Consider the following 22,963-nt stretch of genomic DNA (forward strand, 5'->3'; position numbering starts at 1 on the left):
AAAATAACAAATTTCAATGTGAACAATATTGCTTCAACGCCTGTCACGCGTCATTTCTCGCAATCAGCGTTTCCATCTACCAATTACTAATTCCACACAACCGAACCCGTTCATGCAGGGGTGTGTTCGGCAGTAGCAGCGATATTAGCCGCACTCACTTTAATGCGGACGTGGGCAAAGCGATTAGCCGAATCAAGTTTCGCGCTCCAAGTCGCCGTCGAGTGGTGCATTTGCATGTTGATGGGAATATTAGCCGAATATTTTCAGCCCCGAGGAGGCAAAGCACCCCTTGCGACCAAGCAACTCCCACGCGTTCGCCCATCTGGCGGGGTTGCTTTGCATATAGAAAGTGTGTGCAAGAACTTCAATATGTGACCTCTTACGCGCAAGTAGCTCCCTCGCCCAAAATTGCTCTTGTTGCTCTCTCACGCTATAAATTCACTTTCGTCGCCGTGCTGGCGCGATGGGGACGACAACTAAATCCAATTCGCAGCCAATTTGAGGAGAGAAGAGACAGCTACTCTGTGCTCTTAACAACAAAACTAACTCAACATGCGCCTACAGTACAGGGCAGAACTTCCGCCTGAGATAAAAGTAGAATAAAATTTCTTAAAGTCTGCAGTTGAATTTTATTTTATTTTTATTATATATTATTAAATTTATATTATTTTATTATACTATATTATAAACAAAATCGATTTTAGTTAGTTTAAAATGTTATGAGACCAATAAAAATATAATTAAATAATTATTAATTTCTTTATTTCTCGAAAGCTATAGCAAAAGACTTAAAAAGGAAGCCTGTAAAAAACACTACCTGCAGCTAGGGTACAGTCATCCGTTGTTTTTTATGCTCAGTCAGGGGAAATATTGCTGATTTCTGCTAGTTCTATACTCGTCCTTTGTTTGTTTTGTCCCCCATCTATTAGCAGTACAATTATGTCTATTTAATGTTTTAAATATATCTTGCAATATTTAAGTTTCTAACTTATTTTAAGAATTACTAATAAGGTAAAGCTATTCCGAAAACCAAATAACTTTTTAATAAGTCATTAAAAAAAAGATTTTACTATTGCTACTCCCAAAGGCAAACAACAAAAAATAGTGGCTAAAAATTGTAAAAATCAATAATTTCATGGATTGAAATAAGGTCAAATGGTTTTACTCTTTACTCCTTTTTTACATTTTTAAATTTTTTATACCATTTCTGCAATTCGGTACAGATAAATCAATGGAGGATTTAAAAATATATCTAGCTTTTCTTACATCACCCCAAATTCCTTACAGATATTTTATACAATGTTCTTGTGGGTCTCACATATTTATGTTCTTTACAAAGATGTGCTCTAGGCGCGGTCATTGCGTCATGCGCTCCATTTATTTGTGCTGTATACCGTATACCTTTTCCTATTCACTCGACTCTTGGCGAGGGCTGCGCAGCGCGTGTTGCCCTGGCACTGCCTCACCAATCCGTAACGTAAAAGCTCTCCTTTCTGTTATCGAATAAGCAGACGAGGAGATGAATCCGACCAGCGACTTCCACACATAATACTTAGCACCGCGAAAAGATATTTCATCACGCGTTCTTTTATGTTCAGATATGATTTCTATAATAGAGACGCGTCCACACAAAGGAGAGGGCGAGTATGGATCGAGAAAGGACCCGTCTGGCCGCACGAATAAAGCTAAGTGCAGATATTTGAAAGAGAATAGAAAAGAATGGAGGAAGGGCGAGTGGGCAGAAATGAAAAAAATTGAACCCAAGTGTTAAGTTGAGAAAATTGAACGACTTCTCCCCTCTTTTGGTCATGGTCAGCAAATTGAGTGTGGTGAGGTCATGGAAAATAAAATTATTTGTAAGTAGTTTGAACCTTCGCAAAAACCATTTTTTTAAATTTGTTCTTTTCTTCATCAATAATTCACAGTTGAGTTTAGCATTTAAATTAAAACCCAACAAAGTTCCACCGTCGGAGTGAGCGCTATAATGTGCTTTGCCTAGTATAAAATGCTTTTGAAAAAGCCACGCGTGATTGAGGGGATGGAATTCGCACCCCCAAACGAGCCCAGCACTCCGTGGCGCGCATGCATCTGAGGAATTTGTCCGCAATAAAGCTCCCACTGACATGTTCATTAACCGTGGAATGTCGACCACATATTTCGCTGTGATACGTTTTTCGTCCGACGTCAGGTGATAATTAAAACTTTTTGCCATGATCTCTCTTCTTTGAAGTGCAACTTGTGATATATGCTTTGGCATCAGTGACAGCACTGGTATATATTTCGTACCATACTAGAGCTCAAATTTTGCAATTAGAATAAATTAAAAATTTTATTACTTGATATGTATGTACTAGATATTTAAAAAAACTATTTAAATAATTAAGTGGTGCAAAACCTAATAACAAGCTGCATGATGAGAATTTCAATAAAAGCAGCTTAAGAGTGATTACGAACAGAAGTTTATGCTGCGAAAACATTACTGAGTATATAAGTTGTTCGCTGCTTTTTATAAAATAAAAAATAATCAATCCTAATTAATTTTTCAACTAATGTTTATAAATATACTTTCCACCATGCATGCTGATAAAAACTGCTGCAAATCCAACTCACCCCCGTTAGGTCGCTACGCGTGAAGCAATTATATTGACGTGCCGGAGAACCAGGCAAGCTGGGAACCAGTGACGTCACTTGGAGGGCGCAATGCTCTGGGCGTGTCTCTCCCGGTATCTGGGGGCAGATGAGTGCACAGCATCTCGATTGGTCCACCAGCGTTCCAGAGTCGATTGGAGCGTACGTGCTGGGGCGCCTACGAATCTCGTGTGCAAAGGGTTGAGTCTTTTGGCAAAATTGCAGCTTGCGCCGAGACCAGAGAGATGGATCTGAACTGGCTTGCGCCGTGGCGATCACAAAATTAGGAGTGCAACATAAACGGAAAGATGTATTTTCTTGGCAGGTTTCTCGGGGACAAATGAAAGGTTTCCTCATACTTTTTCTATCCCACTTTTTGCTGGAAAATATCAATATTGTAACTCTTGTCATGATACCATAATCTTTGCGAGGAAAGGTATTCTAAGAAACGGAAACCAATATGAGAAATTATATAAAATCTGGATTAGCCGGTTAAATTTTCTGAGCAAATGCAGCAAGCACGGAAATATATCAACAAATAATTTAACAATCTTTCAATTCAAGAAAGACAGTACATATATTAAAACAATGAAAAAATATTGTAGATATTTTCGCTTTAGTTTCCCAAAAAATCTATACAAGTATTATTTCAGCCACGATTAATTGATATTAAATTTTCGGTTTCCCTGTCAATTATACGATTATGGTCGTTGAAATTGAAAGCCATAAATTAGTATAAATGAAATTAAACGGGTAGAGTGTTGAGACTACTAAGTCATTTGACTCTAGAGAGCTAATGAGAGTGAATTGAACAGCAAATTAATTTTATCTAAAACTTTCTCTCAGCACTCGCGGTTGAGAAGTAGTGTGGATGAGCACGTGGCGCCTGTGGATACGGTTTCATTTGAGAGGACATCAGGGACAAACCGCACTTGTTTATGTATGTACTCAAAACAAGCGCGTGTGAGAAAATTCGAGTTCTCATGCAGCCACAAAAATCCCCGAGCGAGCGGTGGAAGCGTGGGAAGGCGGAATTTCGAGTCCCGTCGCGGCCGGGGCAGCAGCCACCCCCGACGACGCGCGAAATCAGAACAACGGTCGCGTGGCTGCAACGACGAGCGGGAGATTGAACGAACGGATTCTGGCTCATTGTGCGGAGCAATCCCTAGGGCCTCTTCTGCATCAGAATAGCTGCAGATGTCGGCGGTGCCACCCCCGTGCGAACGGGGGGTGGGTGGGATTCGTGATGCGGACGTGCCGTTTAAAAGGCATCCCTAGTTCCCTTGCTAATGGGCAAATTGCTCGAAATTGTTGCGCGGATGATGAGAGCCGAGTCCTGTTTTTTCATAACTAGATTGTTTCGCGGGAAATGAGGATCAAAGGGTGCCGGATCGAGTTTCTCAGAAGCACTTTGAGCTGGGGAGCCATTCAATCGGAACCAAGTTTAAGCTTACGTTTGATAATCATTTAGCGAGAATTAACTAAGAATAATTAAAAATTAAAATACATATATTAATACATTCATTGTGAAAATATGAAGTTGCATAAGACAACTTTAAAAAAGAATAAGAGGAAAAGTATTATACACAAGTTATGCTGTTACATTATATGATAACCTAATTTACTTTGTTTCTATAATTTACTCTTTCAATGTATTTTTAAATGTATGTTTTAAAGTTCCAATTCAGTGTCTCAAGGGACGCGTCTGAGGTTTCACTCTATTTCAAATCGGGCCGCCTGTGAAGGAATAACGTGCAAAATTTCGCGACGCCGAAGAGCAGACGCGGCACGACACAAAAGCAATGTAAAAGCAGGGAGAATGTAGGCGGATCAGAGCGGAGGGCTCATGATTAATGCATGAAAGGAAGGAAGAAAAGCGAAGCATGTTTTTGCCATTACACGAGACAAAAAAGAGGCGCGCAGATTTAAAAGGTTATTCCTTCGAAATGCATCACGTTTTTGCTGGCGGAGCGCAGGAATGGGCCAGTTCATGATGAAAAGGAGAGTCGCAAACTGAAAAACCACTGATACGGATTCAGTACACATTTCATTCTATGAAGTTTTTACTGGTAGTGAGCTATTTGCTTTAATGTAACACAAACTGTAGTTTCAAATTATTTTATTTGGATCTCATTAGAAAAAGAAAGTAATTTTCCATTAAAATCATGCAATTTTGATCCAGAACGTAGAATTTTAAATTAAACAAATTTTGATGGCCAAACGTCACCCATTATTTAGATTTTTTCAGACATTTCTCCTTTCACAAAGTATAACAGGTATAATTTTTTTTTCAAATAACCATTCGATTTTATGATAACAATGAGTGTAGAGCTTCACGCATCTCCGTTCGATGTAGCTGCAGCAGTGAGAGCACCGCCTCCATTGCCTCTATATGTAGCACAACAGCAGCAGGTAAGCCGCTTTCCACCGTATACATATTTGATGCGATTTTAATGTGCCCGGCTGGCAGGCAACCCGCACATTCGGCGAGCATTCTGCCACAGCTATTACAGGCGCTAAGCTCCTTACGCGGCCGACGCTCGACTAACGCAGCACGGATTTCTGCGCGGCTGCTGCGTGCTGGGCGCCAACACCATCAAACAATCTGCCTTTTTATCATGCCGCTAATGCTCACACACAGTTATTTATTATTCACGGCCGTTGTTTAGCTTTCGGCACTATTTTGTCATGACAAATGTTTCGACACAGAGTGCTTGTCGATTTTGCTCTCTTTGGTGCGCTATGCCGGCAGGATTTGAATGTGGTTTTGTGGTACAGGCTACTTATTTAATCAATCGATGTTGTTTGGAAATATGTGGCTGAATGTTTGATTCGGAGTTTTTTTAAGTTTCAGATTCAATATTAAATAATATAAAAAACGGGGGGAAATAACAATATTTACTTCTATGAGAATTCCAGTAAACCCATCTGAAGAAGGAATATCAAGGATGTAGTAAAAGAACGGACGGTTCTATCACCCAGCAAATAAAGGAAATATCAGTCGAAATATGGCCACAGCAAATAAGGGACATTAAACATTTACCACCCCAGTAGTTTGGCGCGCGCAAAAATTTCGGCCCAGTTAATCCTCTTTGCAGCACCGAAGCGTTGATCACATCTCTCTCTCTCTCCCTTCGCTCCTTCTCTCCGCGATGGAGCAGGTTTCCTACATGTTGCAATCGCACAAAAAGACCAGAGTCCGTTAGCAAACACTTTTTGCTCTTCGAGAGCGCCGTATAAAAGATTTTCGTCTGATATCAACGCGCACACAGCAGACACGCTAGAGTGGGTAAATATTTTGCAGGCAGAGTAAAAATGTTTTCCCTCCACTCAAGTCGCCCCTGAGCCTGGACACACACAGAAATTGCTCTCTCAACCAGCAGCCAAATTGCAGGTCCATTTTGCTCTTCAGATTGAAGAGCCTCCGAGTTTTCTGATTGCAAATTGGCCATAGGTTTTTACGACTGCTTCAAATTGGTGTTTACAAATTGGGAAACTTGTCAAGCTTTGAACTTTTTTTGCTCTAACTTGAGGGTTAACTGAAAGCTTGCTGGCAGAAAAGAGTTTCAACACTTATTGGACCGTCATAATAATCATTCGTATGAAAATATTCAGTAAACAGTTATTCATTGAATCATCCGATAAATTAATTAAGATAAAGCATAATACTCGATGAGGCCTGAAAATATATGTAGTACGAGATTGTTTGATTTTTAATGTTTTCCTTATTAAACAATCAATCAAAGTCACCTATTGCTTGTCAATTCAAAATATTTTGTATTTTCATATTTTTCTCTTTCATCAAACTAACATTTAGTTGAATTTAACCTAATGTTTGAATGCTTGACAAAATTAAATGTTTTCCAGGATTTTTTTGCCAATGTCAGTTCCAACGCTGCAAATTTCCTGTGACCATTTGATTTCTTACAGATAAAAAAATCATTGTTATTCTTCAAGCAAATAGAGCGTTTTGCTCTTCTCTGTGACGTTTAGTTTTTATTTTGAGATAAAAGCGTCGCCGGAAAACTGCGCTGTCATTTCAAGGCGGCGGATCCAATCTCGTCAGATCCATCAGAGGCACTTGAAGGTTTTCACTTCGACGGATAGAAAGACTAAATAAAAATACGTTGACGACGGCACCACGTGAAACGACAATAGATTGCGAAATTCGCCGTACGCGTCTAGCGACCTTTTTTCTGCGTCTTCCTGCCGGTATTCTCTTGAGAGATAACATTTTTCCTTTTTACATCAACAGGAGAGCGAGCGGAAGAGCGAGGAAGCCGGAAAATGGTATTGCCTCCCTGCCAGATAGAGAGATGATTATTAGCTTTGTAAAGTTCGATTTGTGAGTCTTCGGTGAAAGCAGCTCCTGCCAAACTCCCTCGAGTTTCGGCGGCAAAAATGCCCTCAAGATCCTGTTATAGAATCGGGGAATGGGAGAAGAGGCTCGCTAAACCGACTAATGGACCGATTTTCCGCGAGAAAGAACTTTCATAATTTATAAAAGATTCACACGCTTGGATTTCTCCACAATCTTCACATTTCTAGTCTGCTATGTAAATTTTCTAGATACTTTTTACATTTTCAAAACATTTACTCTTCGGTTGTTTTGGTGGGAATGCAAGATTAAAAAAAGTCAAATTATGGTTAAGGTATGATTAAAAAAGGGCTCGGTTCAATTTCAAATGAGAAAGATAATCGCCCTTCATTTTCCTGTCAATATTTTTAAATTTAGATGGAAAAATATAAAATACTCTTAATTTTTGTTTAAAAATTTTCAGAATTTTTTATTTGTTCTTTTTAAAAATGACATATTCTTGACATTTGGAAAAAAACCGTACAAGATTTTTCAGCAATGTTGCCAATTAGACTATAAACACGTTTTAATTGAGCTTAACCGATGTCTCGAAGAACCGTCTAATTTGCTTAGATAACAGCCTAAAATAATAGTCGACTATTTCCTGGAAACAAAACCATCTAAAATTCCCAGCCCTAATAATAATTGTTGGTGTAACCACACTTTAAAAAACTTGTCAAAATAATGAATCTTACAAAATAATTACCCCACTTAACATTGTGCAGAGAAATTTTCTTTGCTTGCAGGGGGATGTAGTGAAGTGCTTTGAAATTCGAGCGTATGCAAACCGCCGTACTGGTGAATCATGCAGGTTGCCTAGTCAGAAACGCATTAAGGCGGCTGTGACGGCAGTCAGTCGGCCGCTCAGCCCTCCAATTTGGCGGATCAGCCGCAGCGCACGAGAGCAGCGAAGAGGAGAGGTGGCCAAATTGTTTTCCATCGACGCCGATAGATAAGGGAAAATATTGATTTCGCAGCTAGAGAGGCGGAAAAGATTTTTCGTGACTGCAGCTGCATACTTTCGAGGGGAGCGCAGGCCGCGTGTCGTGCACGTGTACATTCTCTGCTTCTTTTTGTCCAACCCCATTCGCAAATACGGCAGCGAAAATGCGTCTTATCTGACGCTTGCAGCCGAGCCGATGGTGATTATTCGTGTGATCGTTATTTCACGCAGGATTTGTTCCTCGTTTGAGAATGAAAATTTAATTCGCGCCGATTGCTTTGGGGCCACTGTTCACACTTGCCGAGATGAAAGGATATCGGATTTATTTACGCAATATTCAAAGTGCAGATGAGTGCACATCCAATTTGATTTCCTCTCGTCTGTGCTGAGGAGTGGTGAGTCGCAGAAAACGCGGCTGCAGTGAGAATCACAAAGTTTATTCCTTGCAGTCTGTTTTCTCGTTTTTAAAGTTTATTCGCCAATCACAATTTTCTCCCATATAACTTTCAAGAGTCATCCACGGTTAATGTCAGAAACAATATTGCCTCAGCTCATTAAACGCGACAACCTATAAATTTACTTTGAAAAAGTGCAAAAAAGTTGAGTCGTGCGAGTGACAATATTTGAATCGCAACAATAAAAGCTGAAGCCAGTCTGTGGGCGGAACTTGCCTTTCGGAGCAAAGTGCGCGACATTAACAAGCCCAAGCCGCAGCTCGACGGGGAGAAAGGGTGAGTTTTGCGCCAGCCGGGGGAGTCTTTAATTGGCCTCCTACAGAGAAGCTGCTTTGATACAAGCGTGCGCACGGAGCGCAAATTAAAATTTATACACAGTGAGCACTTTAATGATGTGTCGCGCTCGGGCCGGATGACACTCTCAGATGCCTGGCCCAGACTAATCAAATAATGGGCCGAGCCGCTCGCCGAAAGGAGTGCCAAAAGTTATATATTGCTGGTGAGCGAGAGGGGAAACCGCTGCTATGATTGTTCAAGCCGGTTCGTTTTACAACAGTGTGGTTAATTGAACTAGAATACATCATTTCATGACCCTCGTGCATACTTCTAAATTTAGACTCTTGTTGAAAATGAAATTCCCTTTTTTCGTATTAGGTATTTCTGGAATAAGGACCGGACCATTTGTAAAATATTAAGGATGCTGAAAGGGAAAATATATTTTAAAATCGAATATGGTCAAATATAAACGCATTCTAAAAATTCCGCTCTTAAAATTTATAATTAATGAACTGTGAACTGGCGCTTATTCTCTGCGCTAAACTGATGTTCGTATTTATTTCTTCCATTTTTTTAAGAATAGCATGAGCAGATTAATCATTACTGAACCGATTCTCTTATTGATTTCTTTGGGTTTTTTTTTAATCTGAATATATACAATAAAATGGGAAACGTTTCTAATTTCATCAATAAATTTACGTTCTATTTTTTTTTGCTATTTTTATCCCTGTCTTAGGAATAGCTTTTTTCTGAAAAAGCAAATTTTTCAACCTAATTTTCACGTTTCCTACAATATCAAATTAAAATTTGGAAGGGTATAGACTTGAGCCGAGTGTGCTGATATTAATGCTGTGTTGTGCGAGTTTTCATTCAATTAAGGTGCGTATGAATAGCACGAATTTGTCTTGTTGTGAGGAGATATTCGATTAGAGAGTTACGCGCACGTGCCCTTTGACAGCTCGCAAACTCGATTAAAACGCGATTAATCTGGCGCAAGGGATGTTACATTTGCATGCATTCATCATTCCTTCCAACTCGCAATAACTCGATTACCCTTTCGCTCCGCGTTTTGAGCTTGCAAATTTGTTTGCTCCCTGCTCTCATACACAGCCAAGTTCTGAATATGGTGAGCGTTTAAAAACGTAGTACAACAGTAATAATAAAATTATTTAATCAAGAAAATCGAAATAATTCCAATCTAAATAATTGAGATGCACCGTATAGACGGTGGAGGGAAATAACTTTGCAAACTTGGAAATGAAAAAAAGCACACGAGTTGCACACGCAAACAAATTATAAAAATAGAGGCTAGTGCTCGCAATCTCGTCTTGCATCAAATAAAAAATCGTTTCACATGTGTGTAATTCGCAGTAATTGGGCTGGGTGCAAGACTGCAATGCACCAATAAATTGCACACTTCCTCGACACGTTTCTTGCTCACGAGCTTTGCATTAGGATTGACCTCAGCGTACTCGTGAGCAGTTCAATCTTCAGCCGTATTATACACACGTACGGGGAGCGAAATTGGCCCGATAAAACGCTCTGTTTCCATTCATTCCCAGGAATATTGCAGCCTGGAATATCAAGTGAAACATGAATCCGCCATATCGTGATCGGAATAAAAATAAGGACATGCAGCACCAGCGGAAAATCGACAGGTTGCCGACGACGTTGACTCGCAACTTTAATTTTTTATTTACAAGCAAAAGTTGACAGAATATAAAGAGCAAAATCTTTGTTTCGATCGATAGATTTATTTTCACAGTGAGAAAATATCACAATTCCTTAGCTCAACTTTGGCTAGCTCGCACGTTTGTCCTGCAAACCTATAGTTTTAAAAGAGTCATTTTGTGGAAATTAAATCAAACCAGTATTCAACTGTCCAGGACATGTGTTGTAGGCCTAATTTTTGTATTAGTTTGAGCAGAGCTTTGTAAAATTCATTAAAACATTACCAGCATCATGGATCGTTTCACGCATCTCAAAAGTCTAAATGGGCTCAGAAGACATTTTTGTCCCATGGTGTTGTTCACGTGAGCTAATGGGTCTAAAAATAGTTGTTTTTATCAAAGCGGTCACACCCATGAATGTGATATTTCCAACCTCCGTATGTTTGAATAGAGGAGCATTCAGTTCTTGCGTTGAATAAAAGCGTGTTATACGGTCCGCTAGGAATTAAAACGGCCAGTTGCTGGTAAAAAAGGTTTTCGTCGATGTAATTCTCCGGCGCAAGCTGAATTTGAATGAAACATTAAATGATTTGAAGTGTGAAACAAAAAATACCCAACGCTGCTGCTTAAAAATGCAGTGGACCCTACACTTTATCAGAGTTGTAGTATTATTTGGTTTAAAAACAAACGTAAAAATTTACAATATCTTCTATGCTGGATTTGACTGAAAACACACGGACATGAAAAATTTCTAAATAATATGCTGGAGCATACTTGTGCTGTTTTTCGCTGATAGATTTTTCCTAAGTGTCCATCTTCTAACGCTAACAGGGAAGAAAGCGCTAAAGATGCCTCGAAAAACTGGAATCGTCTTCCTAAGTACTGTTTGCTGCGGCGTACAAATGGCGTTTATGTTATCTGGGTACAGTTGGGGCACTTTACAGCACTGGTCCATCCGCTGGAAGTAAAATCAGGTAAAAAGCATGAGATGGAAAAATAAAAACTTTACTCTAAATAATGCAGTTGAGCAAGCGAAACCAAACGGAGCAGGACTCAATGCCACTGGAGCTGCAATCGTCACTTCTTGCCGACGAACGCGAGAGTGGATTCTCGCTTCGATATCAGATTCTTGGAATGGCATAAATATTTGGGTGAGTAATATTTGTTGAATTATAGTTGCCTATACCAATCAGAATTTTGCTCGGCTGATCTGAAATACTGGCTAGCTCCTTTATAAAATTTGAAAATGCCTGGAATTTTGATGAAAGTTGATGCTGGACTTGAATAACTCCAATATTTACCAATCCAATATAAGCTAATGCCAGAATTAAAATTAACACCTTCATTTTAGCTTCATTTTTGGTAAAGCCGACTGCCAAGTACACCACGGTTTGTGCTAGTTTTACTAGACCGAATGGTTGCACACCGGATGCACAACATGTTGACGATGAACGGAAAACCCCATGGGAACCAAGGTTGCATTTTATAGAAGGTAATATTCTGATCTATATTATATTCTTGTTTATTTTTGCTAGGATCAATACTATAAATTACATTAAATATGAAAATTTAAAAGCATTTGTAAATTAAATGTTTTAGCATTCGTACTATATTTTTTAATTGTCACGTTGAATTTAAAGTATAATTTCATTTAAGCCATCATACAAATAACATATATTGCAATATCTATTTAAAAGAGTAATGCGATTTTTTTTAACTTAATTCAGTTTCACAAAAGAAATTTTTAATTTGTCATCAAAAATCCTTTAGCTCATTCAATAATGGGACTTTCAAACGTGGTTATGTGGTGGCTTGTAAATGATACACGAACTGGAAATTTCCCCGCGTCTGCTGCGGCCGCTTTTTGCGACACTCTGTCGTCTGCGCTTTGCCGCGAGACACACGCGTGCCTAAGCATTGGACTGCACAGCGAGGCGCCTCGTCATTGCAGCCAGCCGAGCCAGAATTCCTGGAGCCGCAGCGCAATGCATTCAATCACGCGAGCGAATCATTCCGTGGCCGGTGTGTCAGTGTGCCCGTTTGCGCGCGTGGCTTTTGTGTGCGCGCCTACCGCCAGCCACCGAACTATTAGCGAACAATATGTAACGAGGAGCCAAAGAGCGCCTTAATCAACCCCTTCGCAACCACGCACAACAATGTTTGATCACTTCCCGATGGTGGAGAGTAATGAAATGCCGCCTGCACACCCTCTCCTTACTCCCCGGTAGATTTCGATCAGCGAAATGCACGAATATTGTACATGTGCTGAATTTTACTAACTGCGCGCGGATCGCATGAGGTGCACCGTGCACGAGACCACTCGCTGGCCCGACTGGATACGAGTAGTGCGTACACGGCCAGTCGTAAAACGATGATAATAATGGGCGACGGACGTCTGGCTCCAGGTGTAGAACCCTACGTCGAGCTGCAAATATCAATAAAAGCCCGACATTTATGCAACCGGTGCGTCGCGAGCGCCAAACTGCTGCCTAGATGCAAGGCTGTGAGCTCTTGGCTAACTGTATAGTTGGTGCTTGTTTTCTCATCTCGAATGAAACAAAAAATGTGTAAAGAGAAAATCACCTTTTAATCAATTTGAGGAAATAGAAAAAAATACGGGCTTGTTTTTCAACATGGTCCAATTTTTTATATTTCAAATATCTACCCAAATAATAAGAGACATTTAGCAACCCCTACATTTTTAAATAAAAAATTGAAATCAAAGTTCAGCAATTTTTTAAAATAAAAAATAGGTTTATGACATTTTACGATTGCCTAAAATTTCTTATATTTCGTTTTATTGGCTCGGAACTTTCAATATCTATTAATTCCCCCCCCCCCTAGCAAAAATTTAGCGAATCTCAATGTCACACAAACACCTGAGGACATTTTTATCTCTGAGCAATATCTTAATATTTATTGGCTGGCCATTTTAGAGAAAATTAAACTGAAGCCGTTCTGGTCGCTTTTGAACGTCTCAGGTGTCTAGTGGGTCGTGGGTAGTTATGCATTCGTACAGGGGGTGTGTAGGACTCCCCCGCGTATACCTAAACAGGGGCGTGAGTCATATCAAGTCATGAAATGCACGAACGGCGCCTCCGCGACTGCACGCGACCTGGCTGCGAGTGTGACTGAATTTCAGCGCCTGATTATAAATAATAACATTTTGTCGTGCTCTGTGGGTCTGTCTGGCCGGCTCGCCCAGCAGAGGCACAATTCTCGTGTTTTATATTCGCCACTCGACGGGAAATTCTCTCGAGGAATGCCGAGGGGAAAAATTACTAGAGAGAAATAGGCATGCGTGTGTGCCCGAATTCTGGCCTTTTAGGATAATCGGTTCGTCGCACACGCCGACTAATATGGCTAATGGTGCGCGCGCGATTCCTGCTCAAAAACGTTTTGATTTGAAATTTCAATTTATCAGTATCATGAAAATTAGTCTCAACGCGAAATATAAAATGAGATTAATCCATTAGGGAAATTTATGCAAAAATTTAATACCGTGTCTGGCGATGAGCTTAATTTTTAAACCTTTTTCTGGATATATAATATGTATGTATCTTGCTAAATGTTGTTTTTTCGGAGGAAAAAGTTTTATAGAGAGACGAATTGATTCAAAGTTGAAGCTCTACAAATATTCTCTTGGAGACACTTTGAAATTTCAATCAAGCCGATACAACGAGGAGAGAAAAGTGAATCAGTGTGTTCACCCCTCGCCCCTTTTAAAAGAGAATTCTCCTTTCACCACTGCAGTGCACTTCTCTCCCCACGTCTTCTTTTCGCTCACCTGCCGCTTGGAAAAAGCCGAAGAAGGTGAATCACAATAATAAAGTCCCCCATTTAGGAGGAAGTGCGGTGTGCATGACTCAAGGTGTGGCTGGCTGGCCGCCCGGCCGGCTCTTTTAACCCTCATCCCTTCTTCCTGTCCGCCCGAGCGAACAAACTCCCCCACAGCCATCTCATAATTTGATCCTATTTCTTCTTTTGTGCCACGACGAGCGCCAAGGCAATAGGCGAAGAACAAGTTCAATGAGCACTCTTTCGGTTAGATAGAAAAATTGAGCATGTGCCCTCGACCCTGCGCGAGCTTTAAACATTAGCAGCAAAGGTGAAGAGCGGTGAATGGGCGACGAAAGATGTTATTCAGGAACAGCATATAATGTTTCATAGGACGATTGTGTACCTTAAAATAGTCGCGTGCGGGGAAGGAATGTGCACAATGCGACAAAAGGTTGTTGCGTTGCACCTTTTTACATCAGCCAGGGTTGCTCTTCGACGTAAATTGTTGTGATGTTTCCACCTGATTTATAGTATTTTACCTTCTATACCTTTTTGACACTTACTTGCTTAGCAATTTTATATAAACAGCTCGAAAAAAAAAATGAATTCAATTTGATTGTAGATGATAGTTTAATGAAAGGTCCAAAATCTATACCCTCAACCTCACAGCTCAAATTAATTATTATAGAACAACGAGCAATATTGCAGTAGCAAAATTAAACATACCTTAGTTATTTTAATGCAGGGAAATTTTATAATCAACAAACTGATATAACAAAATTTAATATCTCACTCAAGCAAAGCTGCTGATTAATTAAGGTTTTTTTTATAATAAATCATAATTCAAAGCAGATAGGCGGAATAAATTTGCAGCTGGCCGATTAGGGATGCAGGAATGCGTGCTGCGATCTAATCATCATAATAATCGCTGCCAATGAGAATTACCTGAGCCGGCCCACCCCTCCCTGACGCGCTATGCTGCAATAAATAATAGTGCACACGCATTATTTTTTATCCGATGTGATGTGCCGTGTGTAAATTTTCACGTGCGTGTGCACTCCCTGCCCTGCTGGACCTAGTCTGCGTGCATTAATGAAACATGCCTGTGCACTCGGCCGACCCCGCTATACGTAATATGCGGAGGCAGATGTTCGGAAATATCTGCAATGTGTCCCGAGATCAGAGAGGTCACGCTATTCAGCTGAGGGGGTTGCGCAACTCTGGTTTCTCGGCAAGCTTTTCAATAAAATCATAATATACATTATGCAGCTCTAACAATAAAGTAAAATGGCAAATATCATTTATAAATTCTATCAAAGAATCTCAAGAGAAAATGCAAACAGATTTACTATCTCAGCTTTTTGCAAATTTTGTAAAACTTTAAATTTAAATGTTTTGGCATTACTTTGTTTCATTCTTCATTGTGTAAAACAAATTAGGTTTTACAGATAATTTTAAATAAATATTAGTTCCTGAATTTTCGTCATTGTTTCCATTTTGAAAATCAAGATATGGTTAATTGGAAATTATTTTGTAAAAGGATGTCTCTTACTGTATTTTAAAGAATTACAGTTTGCAGAAAATATTTTTAAATTGTGTATCATCAAAAGATTTAATAAAATATGGTTGAGTTCGGTATATATTCCTAAAAATATTTTACCCAATGAACCATAACCCCCTACGCGAACGGGTAATATTGGAATATTAATAGCAATTCAAACTTTAATTACATGAACACAAAATGATTTTCCTAGTGGAGGTTTCCAAATTACAAAAACTACTTTTTGGTGTCTCGCAGAAAATTTACCGTCCATAATATTAATATTGTTAGAAAATTGCAGCATCATTCCCTAATCATACAATAACGAAACTTCCCATGAAATCCAAAAATGGGAACTCACAGCAACACGGTTGACCGAGTTTTCACTTGTTTCCATAGCAAAAACATGTGCCACACCATTTATATCAAAACATATTTGCCGTCATCCGTGTCGAATTGTCTTATTCCCTTGATTGCTGAGTAAAATAAATACAAAGTGTACCATCCAACACCACACCTGCCCATCAACTCGATTGCTGAATTTCACTGCCGTGCACACGTCGAAATTTGAAAAGGGGGACCCGGGCAGCAGCTTTCGTTTTGAAAAGGGGTATAGGCAGCAGCAGAAAAGTACAAAGTATAATGCGCGCATGAATCAGCTCATTACGCTAGGTACTGTGCTGTGCAGCTTGTCACTTTCACCTCCCCTCCGCGGCGGCAGACACGCGACCACGCACGGCCAGGTGCGGCGCTCTTTGCTTTGGGGTGGTGCGACTGCAGCTGCCTTTGTGCCGAATCTCTGATCGAATGCGCGGCACAATGCTATACACCCCCCGAGCGACGCTTTCTTTTTTTGTCTCGACGCGCCGCATATTTATCCCAGGTGCTGCTCTTCTTTTCGCCGTGCACCGCTATGGAATTTTCACTTTTGGCGCGAATTTTCACTTTCGGATTGCTTCGCTGCACCTGGAATAGACAGATCCTCTCTGCACTGCTTTGGAATCTCCTCTCATTCCTGCACTGCACAGAGCTTGATTCATTCGGTGCGAATGCGGAATTGACAGTTAACTTGGAACTAAGTTAAAGACTCCTCTATTGTTGTTCCTATAGCTTTGACTTTTCCCCTTATTTTCAATATTTTAATTTAAGGAGATGTGATTAAAAAGAAATGTACTATCCCCACTATATGGGGGAAAATAATTATCTCTGTGTTGAGAAAAATAATATTGGCTGCTTATTCATTAAATTTAGCTTGTAAAAATTCTAAGGTGTTCAATATGGAAAAATAGTTAAAAAATCCTAAAAAGGCTAAAAAATTAGTAATCTTTTATGTTATTCAAATATTTTTTCATTAATATTCTTTGCAATTTTCCCTAGTTTATGCACAATCGTCTCAAAAAAAAATTAATAAAATAAAATTTTAGAAACTCTAAAATCTGGAATTTTCAGAAAATCTGAATTTCATCCCTCACGATTCAAGTTAATTCCTCATCCTTTATTCGGCTTTCTCTCTTGTGATGTACAGGAAAGAAAAATAAGAGAAAGTAGGTCTCAAGTGTGTTTAGCTGGTGCGGAGAGTCTCTCTCAATTAGCTGTCGCGAGCGAGGAATAAAAAGTCGTGAGTACAACCTGCCGCCAAGTGAGAGTAGCGAAGGGGCTGCAGCTGGCCCATGAATGGGAGATTTGAATGGAGGGATTTGTGCCCTTCTGAAGAAAGCGAGAGCTTATTAAAATGCCGTCTCGTCTCGTCGCCCTCGCCTTTTTGTGAATGGGTCTCTTTAGGCCTCTCCCAGAGGAGCTGCAGAAGGAGGAGGAGCGACTATTCGAGTTAGTTAATGAGGTTGCAGCTGATGTGCGGTCGCAGAAGCCACACTAGTTCCTCCAGGATCAATTACCAGACAACAGGGGCACGAGACATAACCCGAGTTCTTTCACGTCCGTGTCACCAGTGCTGGACATTCGTGGACAGGAAATCGTTTGCTGGGCTGCTGAATTTCCTTTGCTCTGAGAAGCATATTTTATCCCTGAAATTGAATATCCTCAACAGCGTATCAATGTAAAATATGCTTCCTTTAATAAGAGTAAAACAAAAATCGAAAATAGACAGCAACCATAATAAATTCGAAGATTGCTTTCAAGCATGTTATATATGCAAAAATCCTAAATAAATTTTAGATACATGCGTTATATTTTGGTAGAGTGAAATGCATTTTATGTGTAGTATGAAATGGAAAAAATTGAATTCACCAATTGGTTTGTAGCCCAGGTAAGTATACATAGAGATCTCTAGTTCAAAAAGACTCGGAGAAGAAAAGCTGTTGGTGGCAGCAAGCATATATCAGACTACAAAGTATAAAGAGGATGCGAGATTAAATATTTTTGAAAAGAGAGTCCTCATCACCATACAATTTCGAAGAGACGAGATTTTTCCATACACGCAGAGGCAAGTAATAACTATCTGCTGGGAAATAGAGCAGCGACAGCATGGGGTCGAGTTCCCACATGTTGGCGGTCCTTTGAAGACGGATTACTGTTTGCTGTGCAAATGTGCGTAATCTTTTTTGCTCTCTTTATGGAAATTTCCTCAGATTTGAACATGAATACGCGAATCAAAAATGATACCTACGCCGTTATGAATATGAAAAAAAATCTGATTGAAAAATGAAACCCCCCAGTATGTGTGTAAAAGCGGTGAATTACGTCCTCCATACACATTGAACATTTTTACAGCTTTCATTTGATGGTTTTCGATGACTATTTTTTGCGTGGTGTAATTTATAAGTGCATAGGGGCACCGCCATTTATTCCGATTGCAATCGCACTAACTTCACCCCTTGGAATCTCAGTAGGATTCTCGACTTGAGTGTGCATTAATACGTAAAAACCCCTTTCACACCACAGGTATCCATCCCCTAAGAGGAAAAATACCCTCATCACTCCAACTCTAGAGAGTGACACACAATAACAGAAATCCGTTTTTCCCAAGATATCAACCCTCATAGCCATAATTTGATTCTTATCGAAATAAAATTCTGTTGCGTGGTTTTCTTTTGCACAAGAGCAAAGTGATGTTTTGTAACCATCGAGTGGGTCGTTGATGCTGAATAAAAACGCGCCGTAACTCTCGTGGAAGAGAGTTTAATAACTCCGTGGAATTTTTAATAACAAAGCCGGAGCGCGTAATTACGCAGTCATCAACGTACTACTAAAAGTTTCTTTGTAGAGGTAATTTTTAATAACTTTCTTCGCTCTCGAGAAAGATACCCAAAGGAGAGTTTCAACGAGGTGCAGATAATTAAGAGCTGGTTGTTTTTGCATCAATGGACGAATTTCATTAGAACCTCATTAATAACGGTAAAATACTGAAAGATTGAGCTTTAACGAGAACATAACGCTTATAGAAGATTTTTTTACTATAGCAAAATTTCATCGTTTAAGTTTAAGAAATTTTGAAGGAGACAACTCCTTAATATTTAAAATTACGCTCCTCTCAAAGCAATTGATAATGGTTAATAAAATATCATAATAAGGAATAAAATTTTGGCAAATATAAAATGCTTCTTGTTGATTGTCAGTTGAGATAAAAAATTATAGCTATGAAGATTGACATAACTGAATCAGTACTGCTCCATAATGTTAAAAGGCATGTACCCAGCATCAATAATAAATGTCATTTTCCTCATCAGTCATTCACACTCCGTAAAAGCAATTATTTGTATGTAGTTTATTTTCCCCGCGACCAACACGCCACAATATTCTTCCCTGCCCCAGGGCGATTCGAGAGTAAAAGTTGCATTATTCCGTATCCCGCCGAGCAATTTGCAGATTTCCTCTATTCCGCCCTCACTCTCACTGTCAGAGGCGAGACGCGTGGCGCGATATTTTCTCCCTTACACGACCGAACAAAAAGTCAGAGTCACGTGGCTTACATTTATTTATTCCTGCACTCAAGGGGCCACTCATCAAAAAATCCCATTTCGAATGGGCGGCTGGCCGAGCGGCCACATTTTGCTAAACAACTGCTGTTGAGTCAGCTGGATACAAGCGTAATTTGAAAGTTAACTTCCTAGTGCTTGTTCGCTATTGATGTTCTTGATTCGGTCAACTCTGGCAATCATTAAAATCCTTTAAGGACTTTTTCTAGTCATACAAAGAAAAGAGAGTAAATATTTCTTTTAGCCAGCGACGATTTTCGCGATAGGATTAAGGCTAATTGTCAATTTTTTCCGACTTTATTTGCCCATCCTGAATTTTACATATGTTGTTAGGGATGTTTCATAGTGTGTAACCTGAAATTTTGAGCAAAAAATTCGGGGGCTCTTTTTGGGAAATCGCGATTTTCGAAAATTGAAAACTTCAGATAGTAAATCCGAAATATCAAGTTATCTTCGGTCCAGATTGGAATTTTGATAAGATTTTTTCACCTCTAGACGTAACTTTTTAAGTAGAACAAGTTTGCCGTTGGTCAAAATTTTGTAGGTCAAAGGTCAAGGTCACAAATTCGCATGACAAATGTTTGGTTAAAAATATCGCAAAATACGCCCCCTCGGATTTTTTTCATGAAAACGTAAAAAATGTAGCCCTGAATGCGTAGAATTGAATGGTGAAGAGAAATCGATGGGCACTCTCATAGATCGCGAGATATATTGAATTTAAGGATTCGTGTCGAGCGTCCGGCACGACGACAACATAATCTGGCGATTTTACTTTCGTAATTCACGTCGCAATTTGATCTGTAGCCCCACATGTTATGCATATGATTACCTAGAAAAATAAACGAGCTTTCCAGTGGGGGGCTTAAAATTTTTCTTGGTCTCAAACTTTTCAAGTAATAGCGGCGCGCGAAAAGAAAATATAAAATTTTCAAATATTGACATTTTTGCAAATCTCAAAACTCGGGTTCTAATCATCAGAATTGCAAAAACTACCCACCGTTGGACTCGTCTCGACCTACCCTAACCAGCTGAAAGGTTTAGGGGTGCTTTTACCCCCTACCCCTAAGATGCTACACTTTTTTTACTTTTTTTGAGGGGGTTTAAGTATATAAACTTAGGGGTAGGGGGTAAAAGCACCCCTAAACCTTTCAGCTGGTTAGGGTAGGTCGAGACGAGTCCAACGGTGGGTAGTTTTTGCAATTCTGATGATTAGAACCCGAGTTTTGAGATTTGCAAAAATGTCAATATTTGAAAATTTTATATTTTCTTTTCGCGCGCCGCTATTACTTGAAAAGTTTGAGACCAAGAAAAATTTTAAGCCCCCCACTGGAAAGCTCGTTTATTTTTCTAGGTAATCATATGCATAACATGTGGGGCTACAGATCAAATTGCGACGTGAATTACGAAAGTAAAATCGCCAGATTATGTTGTCGTCGTGCCGGACGCTCGACACGAATCCTTAAATTCAATATATCTCGCGATCTATGAGAGTGCCCATCGATTTCTCTTCACCATTCAATTCTACGCATTCAGGGCTACATTTTTTACGTTTTCATGAAAAAAATCCGAGGGGGCGTATTTTACGATATTTTTAACCAAACATTTGTCATGCGAATTTGTGACCTTGACCTTTGACCTACAAAATTTTGACCAACGGCAAACTTGTTCTACTTAAAAAGTTACGTCTAGAGGTGAAAAAATCTTATCAAAATTCCAATCTGGACCGAAGATAACTTGATATTTCGGATTTACTATCTGAAGTTTTCAATTTTCGAAAATCGCGATTTCCCAAAAAGAGCCCCCGAATTTTTTGCTCAAAATTTCAGGTTACACACTATGAAACATCCCTAACAACATATGTAAAATTCAGGATGGGCAAATAAAGTCGGAAAAAATTGACAATTAGCCTTAATCCTATCGCGAAAATCGTCCAGCTTTAATCATTCTCTGGCCATGAGTGAATTTATACTCAAGTGCATCAGACGTCAATGATTTTGTATTTTGATAAAAGCATACTCTCGCTGTTCATCAAGCACAGACTATAGAACTATAATAAAGCTCTAACATGCACCTGGTGTTTTAAAAAAAAGCTGAGCCATAACTTTCCCCTTTACTCGGCATCTTTTTCCGCCCCCGAACGCAGCTATTACGGCTAGAGAGTGAATTTACATGCACCTTTTCAGCGTGATGAGTCATTCTCTCTTTCAACCAGGCATTGATACTATCCCTATTGTGCAATTCGGCTCTATATACCTGCAGTCAGCCTGCCCGCGGCCACGTGTCGGCCAGATAATGATAAAAATACGCGTACACTGCATGCACGCGTGGCGTGTGCTGCTTTATTTTCTGTTTGATCTGCTTCGGCAAACAGTAAAAATAAAATGCAGCGGTGTTTAATGTGCTGCTTATTCTTTTAAGGCACGCAGCTCGCCGTTTTTCCGGCTGCATGCCCCGTGCGGTGTGTTTGTGCAGTCGAAAGTGTGTGGGAAAGCAAATAGAGAGAGATGGCTTTGCAAAAGGGGTCCCTGCTATTTACTCTCAGTCAGCCGTAATTGCGCTAAAACTCAATCGTAATTTAGATATTTCTCGCCCCCTTCATGAAGAGATTCAACTATAATTTATATTTTTTAATCGTGTCAGACTTGGATTACGTCTTGTTGGTCCGTGAAGAAGGCACTGAACTATTTTTGCCAAAAACATATTTTTTAATTAAACATCATTCTTCCTTTACGTGGCTGGTCCCGACTTTGGGTTCCTTTATTCAATCCTGCGATGTCAAAAAGAGCCGGCTTTCCAAATTTAAAAGGCGTAATTTCAAGTTTTTAGAGAAATTCTTAAAAAAAACAGTAAATTATACAATCCTAATGAACACCCCATATAAAGTTAAAAATTATTATTTTATTATTTTCATCATAAAACCTGTAGTCTAAAATGTTCACTAAATTTAAAAATGGCAAGAGCAATTACCACAACCGGTTAAACCAAAATTAGCGAAATGAAAGTGACTATTCTTCGATAACCTCAAACAAGTTAATTAAAAGGCGACTAGATTAGTTTGATTACAGAATATTCAGTCGAGTTTGAACAGAGATAATTGGGCTGCACGTCTCTTTTGTTTGCCCAGAGTGATAAGGCGGACATGTGCGAGTGAGGTTGCTTCGTGCGGCTCGGCAGGCGCGCGTTCTTGTCGGACCTGTTGCTGGAAAAAGTGAGCTTATCTAGTCGCCGCGCCAGATTAGGCACTTGATCGATACGCAGACGGCTGTAAACCTAGATGGCGCGGTTTAAATGCCACACCACTGGAAATAATAAACTGTTTCGGAATTTCCACGTACTCCAATTTGAAATTCAGATCGCAAAATTGGACGACATAATTTAC

At 39.7% G+C, this 22,963-nt stretch overlaps 1 protein-coding gene across 1 annotated transcript; it reads right to left on the minus strand.

The window, feature by feature from the left end:
* Window positions 1-10,327: 10,327 nt before the first annotated feature.
* LOC135939416 (uncharacterized) lies at window positions 10,328-12,660 on the minus strand. Its single transcript, XM_065483781.1, has 10 exons — window positions 11,631-12,660; window positions 11,516-11,579; window positions 11,339-11,457; window positions 11,104-11,287; window positions 11,031-11,053; window positions 10,943-10,978; window positions 10,763-10,892; window positions 10,615-10,706; window positions 10,528-10,561; window positions 10,328-10,477 (listed from the first exon to the last, which is right to left on the minus strand). The coding sequence occupies exons 1-10, from the start codon at window positions 11,673-11,675 to the stop codon at window positions 10,419-10,421; spliced, it is 786 nt and encodes a 261-aa protein (XP_065339853.1). The 5' UTR covers window positions 11,676-12,660; the 3' UTR covers window positions 10,328-10,418.
* Window positions 12,661-22,963: the final 10,303 nt, after the last annotated feature.

Source organism: Cloeon dipterum, chromosome 3, assembly GCF_949628265.1.
Source record: "Cloeon dipterum chromosome 3, ieCloDipt1.1, whole genome shotgun sequence".
NCBI lineage: Eukaryota > Metazoa > Arthropoda > Insecta > Ephemeroptera > Baetidae > Cloeon > Cloeon dipterum.

Coding starts and splice junctions, on each gene's coding strand:
- LOC135939416 (XM_065483781.1), bottom strand. CDS start 11,675: ATGAAGGTGTTAATTTTAATTCTGGCATTAGCTTATATTGGATTG. Junction 11,458..11,515: donor GCCGAGCAAAATTCTGATTG/GTATAGGCAACT, acceptor TGCCATTCCAAG/AATCTGATATCGAAGCGAGA. Junction 10,979..11,030: donor AATCCAGCATAGAAGATATT/GTAAATTTTTAC, acceptor ACTCTGATAAAG/TGTAGGGTCCACTGCATTTT.